This window comes from Panthera pardus, unplaced genomic scaffold (genome assembly GCF_024362965.1).
Source record: "Panthera pardus isolate Hobbes unplaced genomic scaffold, ASM2436296v1 HiC_scaffold_6, whole genome shotgun sequence".
In the NCBI taxonomy this organism is placed as follows: Eukaryota; Metazoa; Chordata; class Mammalia; order Carnivora; family Felidae; genus Panthera; species Panthera pardus.
In genome coordinates this window covers 99,639,572-99,658,640 of record NW_026526991.1, presented here as the reverse complement: position 1 = coordinate 99,658,640, position 19,069 = coordinate 99,639,572, and the positions used below count along the sequence as shown (strand labels likewise).

The 19,069-nt window shown below is 56.3% G+C and overlaps 3 protein-coding genes and 1 non-coding gene across 5 annotated transcripts in view; 3 read left to right on the top strand and 1 right to left on the bottom strand.

Annotated features, from left to right (window-relative positions):
- PHB2 (prohibitin 2) overlaps positions 1-19,069 on the bottom strand; it is a 127,276-nt gene that overhangs the window by 100,580 nt on the left and 7,627 nt on the right. The window lies entirely within an intron of this gene.
- CUNH12orf57 (chromosome unknown C12orf57 homolog) lies at positions 85-1,971 on the top strand. Its single transcript, XM_019464660.2, has 3 exons — positions 85-493; positions 778-954; positions 1,740-1,971. Exons 1-3 carry the CDS (start codon positions 442-444, stop codon positions 1,889-1,891), a joined length of 381 nt encoding a protein of 126 aa, XP_019320205.1. The 5' UTR covers positions 85-441; the 3' UTR covers positions 1,892-1,971.
- LOC128775182 (U7 small nuclear RNA) lies at positions 89-150 on the top strand. Its single transcript, XR_008419825.1, has one exon. It is a non-coding gene; the product is annotated as a U7 small nuclear RNA (small nuclear RNA).
- On the top strand, positions 2,409-17,334 carry PTPN6 (protein tyrosine phosphatase non-receptor type 6). Of its 2 annotated transcripts, none has more exons than XM_019464651.2 (16): positions 2,409-2,670; positions 7,342-7,464; positions 7,676-7,870; positions 10,425-10,614; positions 10,773-10,889; positions 10,976-11,089; positions 11,214-11,310; positions 11,722-11,801; positions 11,967-12,116; positions 13,482-13,613; positions 13,739-13,893; positions 15,927-15,994; positions 16,096-16,247; positions 16,346-16,437; positions 16,830-16,950; positions 17,141-17,334. In XM_019464651.2, the coding sequence occupies exons 1-15, from the start codon at positions 2,657-2,659 to the stop codon at positions 16,942-16,944; spliced, it is 1,794 nt and encodes a 597-aa protein (XP_019320196.1). In that variant the 5' UTR covers positions 2,409-2,656; the 3' UTR covers positions 16,945-16,950; positions 17,141-17,334. The 2 variants fall into 2 exon arrangements, with proteins under 2 accessions (XP_019320196.1, XP_019320197.1); XM_019464652.2 differs by lacking the exon at positions 2,409-2,670 and adding an exon at positions 7,104-7,255.

Here is a 19,069-nt window from a genome sequence, read left to right as displayed (position 1 = left end):
AATCAGAATTAGAAAACGCGACACTGAGCTCACCCTCACCAATAGTGGCGTTCATGGATATCCCATGTTCTCTCCAGGCCACTTCCTGTAGTGTTACAGCTCTTTTAGAATTTGTCTAGCAGGTTTTCCGGTTTTTACCGGAAGACCCCCTCCACAATACGTTTTTAACAATAGAGCTACCTCGGTTCTAGGAGTGGTTTTCGTTTTCAGATTTTTTTCTTTTACCACCCCCCCCCCCCCCCAACGGCATCGAGTCCAGTTGGGTCATCTCTCGTTTTAAGGCATTTTGGCGTTTAGTATTTCGCTGCACCGCGAGGCTTCCGGCTGCCGCTGATGCTGCTTCCCTTCCACCCCCGTCAGTTTCGAGAGTCGCTCTAGCAGGCTGATCGTTTTTTCCGTGCATTTCCTTGGTTCGGCTGCACGTGCAGCTTTTGTTACCCTATGGCGTCCGCCTCGGCCCAACCTGCGGCCCTGAGTGCCGAGCAAGCCAAGGGTGAGAAGCATTCTAGCCACCGGGTGGGCTTCCTGTTGGAGAAGGGCGCGGGCGGAGGGTACGGAGCGAGAGGTGTAGCTGTGCCGCCGGGAAATGGGGGCACAGGATACCATCTCTCTCTCTCCCCCAAAAGGGGTCCTTGCCCCTAGAGCGAGGGAATCTAGGCCGAGTTTATCGGGTTACTATGGCTTCAGCCCACTAATTCCCTGCCCTTTTCCCTGCGCTTTCGGTTGGGCCCGCCGGCCATGCTCTGACGCCTACCCGGGGATGCATCTGCCGCACAGTGGTCCTGGCCGAGGTCATCCAGGCGTTCTCGGCCCCGGAGAACGCCGTGCGCATGGACGAGGCTCGGGACAACGCGTGCAACGACATGGGCAAAATGCTGCAATTCGTGCTGCCCGTGGCCACGCAGATTCAGCAGGAGGTTATCAAGGCCTATGGCTTCAGCTGCGACGGGGAAGGTGGGTCGGATGAGGGTCGGGGTGAGTGGGTCCGGGAGAGGGCGCTCGATCCATCGGGTCCCTGAGCCGTCCTCCCTCATCTTGCCACACGGAGGCAGCCACAATCTGACGAACAGAATTGGCGGGCAGAGCCAAGGGTCTCCTGTGAACTTGTGCCAGGCGAAGTCTTAAATGCTGTTTGCAGTTACCCGTAATTATACTGTTACCCCATTTTAAGATGAGGAAACAGACTCTAGCAGTAAACTAAGTGCCTGAGGTCACAGCAGAGCTGGACTGGAACCCCCTTCCGATAGCTCTAGTTGGATGTCTGTGTGACAGTGCACTTGTGCAGCCCCTCCAACGTGTTTTAGCTAGTCTCTTTTGGAGGGTTGGCTGGTTAATTTCCTTGATGAGATCATGGTGTTCCCCAAAGGTGCTTATTGATTCAGCCCAGTTGGCCCATGGCCCTCGGCCCTCCTGTGTCCAGGTTATAGACTTGAGATCTTGTGGATGTTCATGCTTCAGGTTCTTGGGACTAAATTGCTGAAATGTTTCACCTGATCATGAGACACACACTGCTTTGGGATATTTCATTCAGTGCATCCCATCCAGTTGTGATGGGTATAGACCTGGAAATGGTTCACCCAAACGACACAGGGCAGAGGACTGCTTGTGTCTTATTTTGTAGACAGCTCCCTGACTAGAGGGGGAGCAACCAGTGACTCAGGCTCAAGCTGCCCCCTCCTGATGTCTGGGGCACACTTGTCCCCTGGGGGTGTGGGTTGACGCTCCACTTCCCCTTGCAGGTGTCCTTAAGTTTGCCCGCTTGGTCAAGTCTTATGAAGCCCAGGATCCCGAGATTGCCAGCTTGTCGGGCAAGCTGAAGGCGTTGTTCCTGCCACCCATGACATTGCCGCCCCACGGGCCTGCTCCCGGTGGCAGCGTGGCTGCCTCCTGAGGGTCGGCCCTCCCCTGGGACACTGCCCAGGAAGGGAAGACCTCGATGTTCCAGAGGATAATAAACATGCCTGTGACTTAGCCTCAGTGTCAGTCTTTTGTGACCCTGACAACCTCCACCGCTTGGCCCCAGGTTCCCTCTGCCATTTCAGGCTGCTTCAACTCCCTGTCCAGATCCTTCCTAGGTTCCTGCTGGGCCCAACTCTGCCTGCTCCAGGGCTCGGTGGGAGGAAGGACTTGCCCCTTAACACTCTGGATGGGTGGGTGGGCGGGCCTGCACAGGTGACACCTCTTCTTCCTGGGTTTTTCCTGAGGCCCCCTGGCTTGTGTGTGTGCTGGGAGGCTCCCCTATTGGTTGGTGTTCCCTTGGCCAGGGTTACTTCCTGGTCTTTGCCTCCACCCGCCCTCCCTCCAGCTGCTCTGTCGGCTTGAGCTCCAGGTGGAGCTCCAAGTGGCTCCTCCCCTCCCAAAGGAAGGAGGCCAGGACGACGGCCCTGGACTACCCAGCGGGGCTGGAGGTAGAGTCCGGCCTCTGTGGGCAGTCTGAGGCCAGCCCCGCCCACCTGTCCCTTTTTCAGGGATCACTAGTCAGGGGGCTCGTCGTTGTCGCTGTGGTGCCATTGGCCTGGAGGGCTGCATCAAGGAGGAAGTAGCTGAGTTCCCAGTGTTCTTCCTCACCTGTTTGGGCTACTGTGCACAGCTGCGCCCAGGCTCGGCCCCACCCCTTGTGGCCCTCTGCCTGTGACTCCCCCATCCCTCTGGGGAGATGCTGTCCGGTGGGTAAGTCCCCGGCTCCACCTGGCTGCCACGGCCTCCTCTTAGTTTGGGAGAGAGGGGCAGGGAGGGTTCTTGCTCATTCCTGGCAGGTGTGTGACCATAAGGGCGATCTACTTCCTGTCCCTCCCTCAAGATTTGAGGAACTCTAGGCTCATTCATGCCCCTCTGCCCCCTCCTCCTTTTCTCTGTCTAGCTCGTTTCCCCCGACCAGATGTGTATTTATTCTCTCCATTGCATGTTTCCCTTCACTCTCTGGCCTCCTGCTTCTGCTGTCCGCTTACCAGAAACCCTGGGTCGCCCACATCATCTGAAACATAACGTGTCTGGGAGGCAGACCTGAGAAAGCTCCCCCTTCTTCCCATGTAACTTCCCAACGTCTGGTGTTCATTCTACTTTCCTTCGGTGCCCCTCTGCCTCCCCCTCCCATGCATCTTTCATTCAACAGATGCATGCGGGGCACCTGTGCCAGGTACCTTTTACGGTGCTGGCAATAATGGAGTGAAGAAGATGGGGTCCTTGCCCTCACGGAGCTTCATTCCAGTGGGAGGCAGCAGACTACACAAAGAACCCAGTAAATAGGACAGTTTTAGATTCTCAGGAGTGTTCTGCAGAAACGTGAAAACAGCTACGTGTGCTAGCAAGTGACTGGGGGTGCCAGTGGCGTCACTAACTGGAGGGATCCAGGAGGGCTTTCCTGAAGAGGTGACATGTGCCCTGAGAGCTGGATGTGAGGAAGAGCCAGTCATGTGGTGACCAAGAGTCCAGCACCCCTGAGCAGAGGCCCTCCTGTGGGGACAAAGGAAACAGGAAACAGGGTGCCCCAAGCAGAGTAAAGCAGTGGGGAGGGAGGCGTGGACCCACAACTTCACATGCGGTCAGGATGGTGTGTCCGTGTGTGGGTATTTGCACTGGGCCAGGTATGTGTGTAGATGGCCGAGGATGGCGAGGTGTGTGCGTGGGACTGTTTGTGTTTGTGTATGTGTGTCCTGTGTGTGTGACAAACCGGGTGTGTGTGTGTGTAAAAACAGGAGCTGAACTTGGGATCAGGCATGTACGTGGCTGTCGATGAGCTTGTTTACTGGACACAAACTCTGCATGAGGTGGCGTGCTAGCCTTTGAACATTCGAAGGTTGGCAAGATTGGCTGTGGACCCCACTGTGGCAGGGCCGACTCCGCAGACGCTCTTGCTGCCCCTGGCTCCAGGAAGGAGTTCATGTTCTTTTGACGGGGCTCAAAGTCCAGGACTCAAGGGATGGTCGGTATTAGGTCATACGGTAAACAGACCAAGCTTCCCAGGTACCAGAAAGAAGGGGGAGGCGGGGAGAGCCTCTTTTGGGCGGGGGAGAATCGATGTTTGATATTCGAAAAGTGATAAAGTAGTCATCGTAGGAAAAATACTTCAGTTCAGCTTTAACACTTTGTTACTATTTTTCCTTAGTGTTTATTGAGGTCTAGCATACAGAATGCACATGAATGTGAAGCGTACGGCCTGATGAATGTCACATTTACATACACCTGTGTATATACCACCCAGATTAAGACGTAGAGCATTCCCAGCACCCCAGTTGTTCCCCAGAGATTGCCGTCTCCCAGTCAATGTATTCATTTTTATAAAGGTAATACATACCCACATGCTACAACATTCAAAACGGTATAAGGGAAAGAAGACATCCAGATGGCCAACAGACACATGAAAAGATGCTCAACATCACTGATCGTCAGGGAAATGCAAATCAAAACCACAATGAGATACCACGTTACATTTGTCAGAATGGCTAGAGTCAGAAAGACCAGAGATAACAAGTGTCGATGAGGATGTGGAGAAAAGGGAGCCCTCGCGCACTGTTGGTGGGGATGAAAATTGGTGCAATCACTGTGGAAATCGGTATGGAGTTTGCTCAAATAATTAGAAGTAGAAACACCATTTGATCTAATGACCTCCCTTCTGAGTATTTACCCAAAGAAAATGAAAACGCTAACTCAAAAAGATATCTGCACCCCTATATTCATTGCGGCATTGTTTACAGTAGCCAAGGAATGGAGGCAACCCAAATGTTCATAGACAGATGAATGGATAAAGAAGATGTGGTATATATGTATAATGGAATGTTACTCTGCCATAAAAAAAAAATCTTGCCATTTGTGACAACATGGATGGATCTAGAGGGTATTGTACTAAGTGAAAGAAGAGAAAGACAAAGACTGTATGATTTCACTTATATGTGAAACCTACAAAACAAAACAGGGGCGCCTGCTGTCACAATTGGAAGAACATGTGACTCTGATCTCAGGGTCGTGAGTTTGAGCCCCACACTGGGTGTAGACGTTACTTTAAAAAAAATCTTAAGGGGCGCCTGGGTGGCTCAGTCAGTTGAGCACCCGACTTCAGCTCAGGTCATGATCTCACAGCTCGTGAATTCGAGCCCCCCGTCTGGCTCTGTGCTGACAGCTCGGAGCCTGGAGCCCGCTTCGGATTCTGTGCCTCCCTCTCTCTCTGCCCCAACCCACTCGCATTCTGTCTCTGTTTCTCTCAAAAATAAATAAACATGTAAAAACATTTTTTAAAAATCTTAAAGAAAAAAAAACAACAACCAACAACAAACACCCAACTAGCAGAAACAGACCTATGAACACAGAGAGTAAAATGATGGTTGCCAGAGGGGAGGCGGGTGGGAGGGGGCAAAATGGATGAAGCAGAGTGGGAGGTGGAGGCTTCTAGTTACGGATAGAATAAATCATGGGGATGAAAGGTACAGCATAGGGAATACAGTCAGTTGTGTTGTAATAGTGTTGTGTGGTGACAGATGGCGGCTATGCTTGTGAGCGGAGCATAATATATAGAGATGTCGAATCACTATGTTGTACACCAGAAACTAATGGAACATTGTGTGTCGATTACCCTTCCGTTAAAAAAACAGGTACAAGGGAGAGGTGAATGTCCCTCCCAGCCCTCTCCTCGGGCCACCTAGTTTCTTTCCTTAGGGGAAGCCACCAGTACGAGAGCTTTCTGTGTGCCCTTTGTTAGATTGCTTTCCTCGTTTTGGTTTGGCGTGTTGTGTTTGTCTGTGGGATTACACACAGGGAGCATCGTGAACTTCTAGTGTGTAGGGCTTCTTGAGGTCATCCAGCCCTGAGAATATCAGTCGATGGCAGGGACCTCAGTCCCCAGGAGACAGGCCCCTGGTCAGAGTCCTGAGCTCTGGCTAATTCAGAGCCGTCCCCTTGACAAGAACCTATGGCCCAGGTATAGGGTGGAAGGACCCCCAGGGGGCGTGGAAGCTCTACCCCCACCTGCTTTCCCAGCTCTGCTTCCCCTTGCATTCTGTTCCTTGGCTCCACTGGCTGGTTAGGGCACAGAGGGACAAAGACTAGGACAAGAAGTAGAAAAGGTGTATGTTTGACAGCTGCTATTTTGTCCATCCCAGTGCCCCAGTGGTACCTCTTCAGATGTGTAGGTCAGAGGAGGCGAGGGCACCTCTCTCTTTGTAAGCATCTGCTTGGCCGTGGCTGTTAGGAAGTGTCCCCTTCCCTGCCACCCCCAGTGGACGGGACGTCCCGACCTCTGTTCTTTGAAGCCCTAAGGCCTGGCATACAGGAGCTGAAATCACTGACCTTGGAACCCCTGTGGGGTTCATGCCGGCACCGCCACTTAACTGACTGCCTAACCTCAGGCAAGTTCCCTACCTTCCCTGAGCCTCAGGTTCCTTGTCTGTAAAATGGGGATAAAGACAGCACCTGCTTCATTAGGGCTCTGATGAGGGATAAATCAGATAAGGCACATAAATGACATGAGAGCACAGTGCCTAGCATACAGGGAGACTCCGTGAAATGAGAGTTGTGGCTGTCACCGTTATTGTTTTTAGTGTTTCTTTATTTATTTATTTGAGAGAGAGAGAGAGAGCACGCAAGCAAGTGAGTGGGGGGTGGCGGGGCAGAGAGAGAGGGAGACTGAGAATCCCAGGCGGGCTGTGCGCTGTCAGTGCAGAGCCCGATGTGGGGCTCCAAATCCACGAACCGTGAGATCATGACCTGAGCCGAAATCAAGAGTTGGACGCTTAACCAGCTGAACCACCCAGGCGCCCTTCAGTGTCACCATTATTATTAGCTTGGACCAGGGAAGGCTGTGCGGATGCAGCTGGTGGAGGAGGAAGGGTTGGCATGTGACTGCGAGTGGGCTCACGTTTACGAAGACCAGTCTTCGCCTGTAGGCTGCAAGGCACATTTGCGTCCTTCTTTCTTGTGTCGTCACCCTTGCGGAGTGCCATGCTCCTGGAGCCTTTGATGGCAGACGGCAGACGACGTGTGGGAAGTGGGCCCCCTCCCCACCCCCACTGCCACCCTGCTCTGCTTCTCTTCTGCGCTCTGCTCCAAAACGAGAAGTACAGTGAGTTCCCCCAAGGGGTCGGCCGCGCCCCTTCCTGTCCCCGCCCTGCCGGCTGTCCCAGGCCAGTGGAGTGGCAGCCCCAGAACCAGGACCGCCAGGGCTGTGAGGCGGCCTGGGCGCTGGGAGTTGGCGGCCTGCCTGGGCTCACCAGCACATCTCATTCCCTGCACCCCCTTCCTCTCAGGGAGCCCCCAGGATGGTGAGGTAAGGTCCCGGGAACCACGGTAGGCAGGAGGCGAGGGTGCCCTGCGGCCGGAGGGACCTCTCCTCACTGCCTTCCGGGCCTGCAGGTGGTTTCACCGAGACCTCAGTGGGCTGGATGCAGAGACGCTGCTCAAGGGCCGCGGGGTCCATGGGAGCTTCTTGGCTCGGCCCAGTCGCAAGAACCAGGGCGACTTCTCCCTCTCCGTCAGGTAGGTGGCCCTCAGTTCCAGCCAGGGCCCGCATTTTGCAACTCCGTTCTCGGTTCCAACCTCCCAGCCCCCAGCACCAGCATGTCTCCCGTCCCCCTCCGTGTCTACCCTGTCCCTGTGTGTGCCCCGTGCTCAGGACCCCAGCCCATCCCCCTCTCTGTCCCTACCTCTCCTCTTGCACCCACTGGCCTCACCGTCTGGTGCCCCGCAGGGTCGGGGATCAGGTGACCCACATTCGGATCCAGAACTCGGGAGATTTCTATGACCTGTACGGAGGGGAGAAGTTTGCGACACTGACGGAGCTGGTGGAGTACTACACACAGCAGCAGGGTGTCCTACAGGACCGGGATGGCACCATCATCCACCTCAAGTACCCGCTGAACTGCTCCGACCCCACCAGCGAGAGGTGAGGGGCGTCATACCCTGACCCACCCCCGCCCACCCCGTCCCTGATTTTCCCATCCTTCCCGGGGCTCCGTGGGCCTCTTTCTTCCATGTGATCTGGGCCTGTGTCTCGGGGCACTAACCCCTCATACCCTTTCCCTCAGCCCCTGAGAAAGCAGGGAACATCATCTTGCCCTTTTCCGGGGTCCCTGCCAGCTGGCCTCGCAGGCCTGCTCGTGATGCAGAGGCCTGGTGGCCGCCTTTCACAGTAGGCCAGCTCTGTTGTTAGAAAGCTCTTCTGTCTATGGAACCGAAATGGCCTTCGTTTAGCCACACTCTCCCCCAGCACAGGTTGGTACACAGAGAGACGAATGTTGAGGAGGGGCAGAGGAGATTTGTATTTACGACGACATTTAATGCCTTATCTCAGCAACACAGTGATGACGGGTCTGCTTTTGGGGGCTTGGTAGAGCTTGACCAGAACACAGACCAGTTGAAAACCGTCTGATATGGTTGTGTGTGCAAGGGGCCTAGTACCTGGGCACAGGACACTCAAGGCATTTCTCCCCTGTCCCTTTGGCTTCAAAGATGTGGTCCCCACGACTGGGCAGGCTGCTCCCTATGTGGTCTTCCTAAAGCATGGTGGGGGGTGGGGTGGAGGAGCAGAACATTCGGCATTACACCATGGCTCACTTTAGTGGCTGTATCTCAATGACAGCTCCATTAAGGTGAAGGGCAGCCCAATAACTCTAAGCGTTTTTTGGTTTTTGTTTTTGTTGTTTTTTTACACTCCTGGGGCCAAGCCAACTTGCCCTTGTCCTGTATTTGGGTGTTGATTGTTGAAATGATTGTGAATCTTGATTCTGTCCGTTTTCGGTCTTTCTGAGATGCATGCCTCCCAACTCACCTCAGTATTTTTGTTCAAGTCACTGATTCAAACTTAGAACTGAGTGAGGCTGAGGTGAAGGCCCCGGGGCCCACCGCTGGGCACCACTCACCAGCCAACATGAAGCCGCTCATCCATTTGCCTTGAAGCCACCTCTTCTAGGCGCGAAGCCCAAGCATGGATGACTTTGCTCATGGTGGCCCTCCTTGGTCCTTATTGGGTATCTGCTCCCTCTCGTTCTTTTCCTATGCCCCGCCTGCAACGTTAATGGGCCTTTGCCACCTAGACCCTCTTGAACTCAGCGCGGTACCTCTCTTTCTCCTTGCCCAAAGCCGGCATCTTCCCTGCAGGAGGATGGGTTGCTGGAGGCCCTGGAGAAGCAGTAGGTTGTGGATGGAGCTAGAAGAGGGAAGGAGCAGCTGAGCAGACCCCCTGGGGAGGAGGCTGGGGCCTGGCTTCAAATGGTTTGGGAGAAGGGGGAGAAGGAGAAGGGCAGAGCTGGGGGCTGGGGGGCAGGGAAGGATGGAGGGAATCCAGGCCAGGGAAACTGACTCCAAGAGGCCCTTTCGGTGACCCACACCAGGACGCCAGCATGCCTGGCTCACCCCTGACCCTGGGATTGCGTGGGGGAGGCTCCTTCTCCAAACCTCCCTTTGTGTTCCCAGCCCTGGCCCGCTGCCTCTCCTCCTCCCCTCCTGCGAGGAAATTTGCATTTGTCCCGCCAATGGCTAGCTCTCTGCCTATGGTCAGCCTGACATTTGCATGGAAACTTCCTCATCCTGGGCCAGGGGGATGAGGGTCAGCCCCCTCCCCATTGCCTGGGGGGGCCCTGGTCTATCCCTGATTGGTGGGATGGGGTGGCCCGGGGTGCTGCTTGGGGACAGGGAGGGAGTGAGGTGGGGCAAGACAGACTGGTCCCCCCCTCCTCCCCCCATCCCTGCGGTTGGAAAATGCCCCCTCCCCTGGTCCCTGGGCTGAGGAAACCTCACACCCTCACTTCTCACTCTCTCCCCAGAAGGAGTTTTGTGTTTTTTCCATCACGTGGTTTCCTGTGGGGCTGGGCATTGTGGGGCTACAGTTTCCTCCTGGGAAGGGGGTGTGCTTTGGGGAAAGGTCCTAGTTCCGCTTTCTGCCCTTCTGAGCCCCTCTGAGCCCCAGCCTCCCCTTCAGTGATGTCACCCTGGACACCTCAGAGCCCCCCACACCCCTGTTTCCCCAGCAGGGTTGTCTGTCTTCCCTGCCACCCAGGGGGGAGTTGTCCCCATCACGACTCCCTTGTGACTTCCGTCTCTCCCAATCTCCACTGCTCTCTGTGGTTTGGCCTCTGCGCTTCTCTTGGTCCCCCTCCTCTTTCCCTAGCTCAGCCCTGGCTTTCATGGAGACCCTTCCTTGGTTTCTCCCCTACAGTTGTTCTGGATGTGGCTTGCCTCTCTGCCTCTGTCTCATGTTCTCAGAGGTGGGCCTGGCTACCACCCAAGGGCCTAGGGCCCAGCTTCAGGCTCCTTATCTGTAAAATGGGATCGAACCTACCTCTCAACATTTTTGTGAGAGCAGTGGACCCAACTATGGTGGTGGATTTGAAAGCATGTAGCACAGCGCCTGGCACATCATAGTCACTCTATTTCCCTGTCTCTGCTCAGTGCCTGCCCCTTGGCCTAGGGGTCACCTTCCCTGATGTTGCCTTCTATAGGTGGTACCACGGTCACATGTCTGGGGGGCAGGCAGAGACACTGCTGCAGGCCAAGGGTGAGCCCTGGACGTTTCTCGTGCGTGAGAGTCTCAGCCAGCCTGGAGATTTTGTGCTGTCCGTGCTCAGCGACCAGCCCAAGGCTGGCCCAGGCTCCCCACTCAGAGTCACTCATATCAAGGTCATGTGTGAGGTAAGGCAGCTGGGCAGCGGGGAAGGCATCCTGCCGGGGCTCCTGTCTATGCTCAAAGCCCCGGCAGTGGGGAGGATCAGCCTAGCTTTGGTCCAAGGCTGGGGGTGTAGGGAGGGAGACTCAGGTCATGCAGAATGGCCTGACTTGGCATCCCTCAGGGTGGACGCTACACGGTGGGTGGCTCAGAGACCTTTGACAGCCTCACAGACCTGGTGGAGCATTTCAAGAAGACGGGGATTGAGGAGGCCTCGGGTGCCTTCGTCTACCTGCGGCAGGTGAGAGGGGCGGGCCTGGCAATCCCTCAGACCCAGGAGCTCTGTGCTTTCAAGTGGGCGCTGACTTCTCACCTGTCCCCGCCCAGCCGTACTATGCCACTCGGGTGAATGCAGCTGACATTGAGAATCGGGTGTTGGAACTCAACAAGAAGCAGGAGTCAGAGGACACAGCCAAAGCCGGCTTTTGGGAGGAGTTTGAGGTGCGTGGGGTCTCAGGCCCCGTCCCCTCTCTCCCCACCCCATACACTGGTCTGCCCCGTCTTATCTCCGTGCGCGGATGGCCCTCCAGGGGCTGGCACTCAGTTTCCCCCTCTCACCCCTCAGAGTCTGCAGAAGCAGGAGGTAAAGAACTTGCACCAGCGGCTGGAAGGCCAGAGGCCAGAGAACAAGAGCAAGAACCGTTACAAGAACATTCTTCCGTGTGAGCACGCTGCCCCCTGGCTGCCTTCATCCCTCCCACTTCCGGGCAGCGTCCATTCACCCAGGAGACTCCCCTTCCCCCAGCCAACCTCCCTCCATCTCATAAGGTCCCTACTCCCCGCCCCAGGAGGGTCCACCTCCTCACCCACACAACAGGGCCTCCCTCCTGCAGAAAGCCTCTGCCCCTCCCACTGGAGCCTCCCCGCACTAGACATCCACCGCCCTCCTTCCTCTGAGACCTCCAACCCTGCTCCCCATGTGGATCCTCCGCCCCCACCTGCCCACAGTGCTCCGAGAGCCTCCTGGCCTCTAAGATAAGAATGGCCTGTGAGCTTAGGAAGGGTCTGACCCAGGGGCTGATGAGTGCCTGGCTGACCCAGGCCCATCTTGTTTCCTCCCTGCCCACCCCCAGTCGACCACACCCGAGTGATCCTGCAGGGACGTGACAGCAACATCCCTGGGTCCGACTATATCAATGCCAACTACGTCAAGGTCAGTGGCACCTGCTGGTCACATGGGAGGAGAGGCTGGGCCCTGGGGATTCCCCATCTCACGGGGGTACTGGAGCCAGAGACGTGTAGCAAAGTTAGGTGGTGAGGAGGGTGGTGGTGCAGGGGCTCACAGTCCTGGGGTGCATCTCTCTACCCTTGCTTCCAGAACCAGCTGCTAAGCCCCGATGAGAACGCTAAGACCTACATCGCCAGCCAGGGCTGCCTGGAGGCCACAGTCAACGACTTCTGGCAGATGGCATGGCAGGAGAACACCCGAGTCATTGTCATGACCACCCGAGAGGTGGAGAAAGGCCGGGTAGGGCCAAGTCCTGTGCTGTCCCCTGATCCCCACCCCTTCCCCTCTCCGCTCCCCCCCGCCCCAGTGCTTTGTTATCCATCACCATTAAACCAAAGAAATGCCAGATGCCAGGGGCAGAAAGTCCCCTCAGAGGGCAAAGTCCAACCCTTGTTGGGAAACTGAGGCACAGAGACACTCTTGGATAAGCACTGTCTCCCAGATCCCTGCTTCCAACCTGGGGCGCTCCTGACCACCAGACCCCGGTTTTAAGTGGGCTTTCTTCCTTTTTTTAAAAAAAATTTTTTTTAAAATGTTTGTTTATTTTTGAGAGAGAGAGAGAGAGAGAGAGATAGAGTGCGAGTTGGCAAAGAGAGAGGGAGACACAGAATCTGAAGCAGGCTCCAGGCTCCAGCACAGGGCCTAACATGGGGATCGAACTCATGAACTGCAAGATCATGACCTGGGCCGAAGTCAGACACTTAACCGACAGAGCCACCCAGGCACCTCTTAAAGTGTCCGGAAGCAAACCTGCCTCCTGCCCCTCCCCCACCTGTCCCCATCCAAGCCACAGCCCTCCTGTCCTCCCTTGCCTCGTAAATCTCTCTGGAGTCTGCCCCTCACCCTTACCCCACCACCCAGCCGGTATCCCTGCCTGTGCGCCGTGCCCTTCTAGGGCACTTCTGCACTGGAGTCAAAGGGGTCCCGTCCAAAGCATACACTCCATCAAGCTGCTCCCTCTCTTGAACACCTTTCAGTGGCTCCCAGTTGTCTTCAGGTCATACTCTGAGACCTGGCCGTCAAGGCGTGGTGACTTCGCTACAACACTCCCTGCCTCAGGTTTCCACGCCTTGGCATCAGCTCACTTTCTGCTAGGAAATGACTTCCTCTCTCTCTGCACTCTCTCTGCCGGACAGACTCCCTGTTTTTGAAGACCTAGCTCAAATGCTTCCTCCTCTGTGAAGCCACCTGTGATTTCCTCCGTAACCTGGAGGGAGGATTAGTCTCTCCCTCTACCCTGATCCCAAGTGGCTCTGTTAACCCTGTTCGCCTCTCTGTGACCTCCTAGAGGCACAGGGGCAGAGACCGTGTCTTCGCCGTGTCTGCGACTCCAGCCTGGTCTCCGCAACTTCACGTACAACGTGCGCACCTGCAGATGTTTCCCAAATGAATTGCTAGGTTGAGTGGCTGGTCAGGTCTCACCGCCTCTTGGTGGCTGAGCCATGACTGGATCCTGTCTCTGACTCTCGGCCAGTTCATCCATTCGTCCAACAAATGTTGTTGACTGGGCCAGCGCCAGGGACCCAGGACCTTGCAAAGGGCCTGGAACAGGTCCCTGTGTGTTGCTTCTGTGCCTCACTCCTCACCTCCACCCTCCCTTTCCAGAACAAATGTGTGCCATATTGGCCAGAGGTGGGCGCTCAGCGCGTTTATGGACCGTACACAGTAACCAATTGCGGGGAGCATGACACAGCTGAGTACAAACTCCGTACCTTGCAGGTCTCCCCGCTGGACAATGTGAGTGTCCCCTCCATCCTTGTCTCACTCCCGGGGCCCCTCCTGGGAGCTGCTCTCATGTCTGGTTGGGTGGGACGGGGTGGTGTGTGGGAACAGAGGGCACTGGCCCTATGCACTCTGCCCAGGGGGACCTGGTTCGGGAGATCTGGCACTATCAGTACCTGAGCTGGCCTGACCATGGCGTTCCCAGCGAGCCTGGGGGTGTCCTCAGCTTCCTGGATCAGATCAACCAGCGGCAGGAGAGTCTGCCTCACGCGGGACCCATCATCGTGCACTGCAGGTGAGAACAACGATGAAGTTAGGAGTCGTGATGGCCAGTAAATCCTGCTAAGTGTCGCGTGCTGCTCATCGTAAACACTGCTTTCCGAGCTAATGCATTTCACGCGTCCGTCCCCCTGATCCCAGCCTCATCCGGGCTCCTTGACGGCCCCAGACCCCTGTGGGAAACTTAAGCTTGAACCCACCCCACTGATTGATCCTGTGCCTGGGGGTGGCTTCTTCAGAGACTTCGAGACTTCCCTGGATGTACCGTCTCATCCAGGCCTGCCACATACAGATGAGAAAACAGGCCCAGCAGCTTGCCAGCTGGCCTTCGAGAGAGCCTGCACGGACACTCACAACAGACCTTGGTCCTGGTCATGTTGTTTCCTCACACGGGCTTACTCAGCGTATATATTTTCTCGGCCCCAAGCGTCTCCCATCTGGGGGCAGTGTGGCTCCCTACGTTTTCTCATTTTCCCCTCTGTAGCCCCCGGGGCGCTTAGCCTTCTCTGCTTCTCCCTTCCCAGCTAGTGACCCCAGCTCGGCCTCCAGGGTTGCGTGGCGACGGGTGGTATCTCTTCCAGAGGGGCCCACGCATCACTAGCTCCACTGGAGAACCTCATGACTAGGAGAACCTGTTCCTGCTAAATGGGGAGGTGGGGGGTCAGCAACGAGGAGGTGGGGGGGGGCCCATCAGGCCTGAAGGGCAGAGTCCTGTAGATGGGCCTACCCAGCCCGCCTGCCCTGGGTGCATGGGAGGCAGTGGGTGCAGGTTCCTGGACAGAGACCGTAGTTTTAAATTTCAGTTCTGCTACTCACCGGCTGTGTGATCGTGGACAAATTGCTTGGTTACTCTGACCCGCAGATTCGTCTTCTGTAAATTCAGGATCTCCTATGGTTGCTCTGAGGGTGAAATAAGACCCCGTCACTGTGTCGGGAATATAGTGAATCCCTGAAGAAATGGGAGCTGTGAATGGTTTAATAACTCACAGCAGGAAGAGAATGGGGAAACGGGAGCCTGCTTTTTCTGCTTCCCTACCCTCTCCCTCCAAGTGACCCCAGGCTGCGAGGGCCTCACACTTCTTCCTTCTTCCCACCAGCAACTGCTTGTCCTGGGGCAGGGCTGGGTGGGCTGAAACTGGGGGTACCCCCCACGTGCCATCTAAGAGACTCTGCTCTGCCTCCAGGGGCAGGCCCATCGCCCACAACGACCCTCCTGCTACCCCCCTTCCACTTCTTGAAATCCCCATGGCCTTTATTTAGATGCTACAGGAAGGAAGTGGGTAAGGGGGGGGGGGGTTATTTTTGACAATCTGGGTTTGAAATTAGACAGTGCAACTCAGGTCACCAGCCTGATGGGCCCAGCAAAGGGGGTGGGACTGCAGTCTCCGAGGGGTCCTGAGGTTCCCCGGGGCTGTTTGCCCAAGGGTGGTGGCACAGGGTGGGGAAGGGGACAGCCCTTACTGCGTGGCTCCCCCACCTCTCCACAGCTCCTGACCCCAGTGCCCTTTGTGCCCTGCTGTCTCTAGGGCTGCCCTTTCCCTGCCGTCAGGGTCTGAAAAAAAAAGAAAAAAAGGGAAACGAAGCCCTGCTTAAAAAAGTTCTAAATATAACTTTAGAAGGGCAGGGGCGGGGTGCAGGGAAGGCCTCATTCAGGCCAAGGGTGTGGGAGAGGGCCAGGGGAGGCCCGGAGTGCCTGTGGGGCAGGCAGGACCTTGATGGGGCTGGGGCTCCTAGATCCTCCAGAGTAGGGAGCAGCCCGCAGCAGGAATGAGGCGTCAAAGCAGGAAGTGGTGGCGCGGGGAGTTGGGGTGCAGCCGGCTGGCCTGGGAGCACTTGAGAGACGGCCCGCCTACAAATCCCTGGGCTGAAGTGATGTGCGTGGGTGCGGAACCAAGGAAGCTTCCGTCTCCGGCCTGCCGGCCCTGTGACCCCGGGCGTGTTACCTCATCTGTCTGGAGCCTCAGTTTCTTCATGCTACCATGCTGGAGCTGAATGCCGGGGCTCCCCCTTCCCGGTGAGGCCTCTGATGGCACCCCCTTCCCTCCCCAGCGCAGGCATTGGCCGCACGGGCACCATCATCGTCATCGACATGCTCATGGAAAGCATCTCCACCAAGGGTGAGCGGGACCCGTGGGAGACGCAGGTGGGTGGCTGGGTGAGCAGCCCTTCGGTCACCCCCTCCGCCTGAGCCTGAGGTCCAACTGCCATGCCTGCCCAGGGTTGGACTGTGACATCGACATCCAGAAGACCATCCAGATGGTGCGGGCGCAGCGCTCCGGCATGGTGCAGACCGAGGCGCAGTACAAGTTCATCTATGTGGCCATCGCCCAGTTCATTGAAACCACCAAGAAGAAGCTGGAGGTCATTCAGGTGTGTGTCGAGCGGGGCCTGGCGGAGCTGTGGGGGAGTGTGGGCATCACCTGGTCCCTGCTGGGACCACCGCCCTCCCACCACACCTCTGCCCACAGTCCCAGAAGGGCCGGGAGTCAGAGTACGGGAACATCACCTACCCCTTAGCCATGAAGAACGCCCATGCCAAGGCATCCCGCACCTCTTCCAAGTGAGTGACCCCCGCCTGCCACCTCCCAGCATCTACTCCCCCCTCCTCCTCCTCGGCCCGACCCTCCCTTTCCAGAGATGACAAGTGCTGCTGTCAGGGAGACCTGGGTTCAAGCTCAAGCTTGACTCTTACTACCTGTGTTCACAAGTATTTCCTGAGTTGGGCCTATGTCTATGTCGGGCCTGTGCTGGGTACCAGTGGTATTCCTGGTGTAGAAGATGGAGCCTTTGCCCACAAGGAGCTTCTAGTCTAGTGAAAGGACAGTGACCAGGTCTCCTCTCTCCTGGCCTCAGTTTGTTCACCTGTGAAATGGGTGGGCCAGACGGGGCCGCTGGAGCTGGGTAACCCTGCACGGTCTCCTGACCTGCGCCAACTGCCCACCCCACCTGCAGACACAAGGAGGATGTATATGAGAACTTGCACAGTAAGAACAAGAAGGAGGACAAGGTGAAGAAGCAGCGGTCGGCGGACAAGGAGAAGAGCAAGGGTTCCCTCAAGAGGAAATGAGGCGGGGTATGGCCCCTCTGCTTAGGGCTCCTCCTTGCCCTGCCCCCCAGTGTCGCTGGGTCCAGTGCTTTCCCCTGGATGGATGCGGTAGCTGCGGCCTTCCCCTGCCCTTCCCGGCCATTCCAGACCTTCTTGTTCCCCTTCCCCGCTTCGGTTCCAGCCACCCCCTTACTCCGTTCCTCCCTTCTCTTTGCAGCCTCAGCCCTGATCCCTGCAGAGGCCTCCGGTGGGCCAACCCACGGCCGGAACTGAGGAGCCCACCCCCATTCTATTGTAATTTAAGTGGCTGTGTCCCTACTTCCCTCTTCCTGACCCTGTATATAGCCCCGCGAGACTCCAGGCAGCATCAGGCCCTATACTCTTGTAAATAAAGCCCCTAGGATCACTGTGTGTGGGTCTCTAACTGTGACTGCCTGGGCCTGAGGAGCTCAGAAGGGGACTGGGGGAGGAGGAGTGAGCAGGGAGCCGTGTGTGTGTGTGTGTGTGTGTGTGTGTGTGTGTGTACACAAAAGCACAAAAGCTTGACTTTCACCTTTGACCTGACCTGGTTCTGGACTCTGCTTAACATACTAGGAGTGTGACCGTGGGCCAGATTCCTCAGTCTCTTCTTTAAAGTGGAGAATGATGAAAGGTTACAGCACAGGGAATATAATCAATGGTGCTGTAATGGCACCTTGCATGGTGACAGATGGCGGCTGCACTTGCGGTGAGAGCGTATCATAACGCATAGACTTGTGGAATCGGTAATTGGTACACCCGAAGGCAATGGAACATTGTGTGTCGACTGTACCTCGGTTAAAAGAAAAAAAAAAAAACTATATATAAAATAAAATGGAGGATGATCCTGAGGGTGGTTGTGAAGATCATTGAGGTGAGGGATCAAGGTCGTAACTGGCAACAATAATTCATTACACGTTTGCCACGTGTCAGGCACTGTTTACAAGACTACACACTCATTCACCTTAGGTGGCTGTGTCATTCCTGTTTCACCGTGGGGAAAACTGAGGCACGGGTAGGTCACATAACTTGCTCGCAGACACACAGCTACCGAGCAGTGAGGCTGAGATTTGAACTCGGGCCGTCTGTCTGCGGAGCACACACTACTGGAGAGGCAGCCTTGGTCGCCCCGAAGGGACACAACCTCACTCCTCTAGCGCTGACTTCTAGATCTGAGAGCTGAGACCAGTACAAGCCAGGAAGCAGGGGCCTGGTGCCACCCACTGCCCCACCCCTCTCTGGGCTCCCGTGAGCCTCGCTCCTCCCTTGACGGGAGCCCCTACTGGCCTGGTGTTCCTGGGCAGTTTTATTTTTGTCCCCTCGGCCTTGCCCTGTGTCCAGGGTGGACTACCAAGGATCCCTTCTTTGTGTTAAGGCTTTATCTTGATTTGAATTAAGGCCCCGTCCTGGCGAGTTAAGCCTGTGAGGGTCCCGCCCAGGAAGGCCTAGCTCCCTGCTGCAGGAGAGGCCGAGGGGTGGGCTGGCCCCTACTGTCATTCATTAGCATGTGCTTTACTTGAGTGTCCACTGTGTCACAGGCACTGGAGCAGTGCTGAGGGCATGATGTGAACAAGACAATTCCTGTTGGGGAGCTAGGAGACAAGCCCACAAACAGGAAATAAGTACGGACAGGTGTTAAGGATGCAAACAAAGGAGACTGAGAGGAAGCTGGGAGACCAAGGAGAGCTTGGATTGGGCCACACAATAGCTCCTGGAGCCATCGCCCTCCAGGGGGTGGGGGTGGGGTGGAGTGTCACCTGCCGCCTGGGGGGGGGCGGGGAGGACTCTTCTCTCCCAGCAACGCCTAGAGCTGCACAAAAGAAAGGCAGGTCCCACCCCTCTAACCACCCTAGGGCCAACTGCTCCGTAGGCTGGGACTTGCATCCAGGGCATTGAGGTGGGTCCAGGAGCAGCTCTGTCCCGGGGTGCTCGGTCCGTTTCCCAAGGAGCAGCAGGGGCGTTTCTCCCCACGGGATGGCTAGGAGGGCTGAAGGAGAGCAGCTCAGTACTTTCACCAGCAGGGTAGGGTCAGTACTGCTGCTCCTGGCCAGCTCTGGCCTTCTGGCAGGGGTGGGCTCCCCAACTTTAGGGCTGAGGACAGGGAGACACCCTGCTGGGGGGTTGAAGA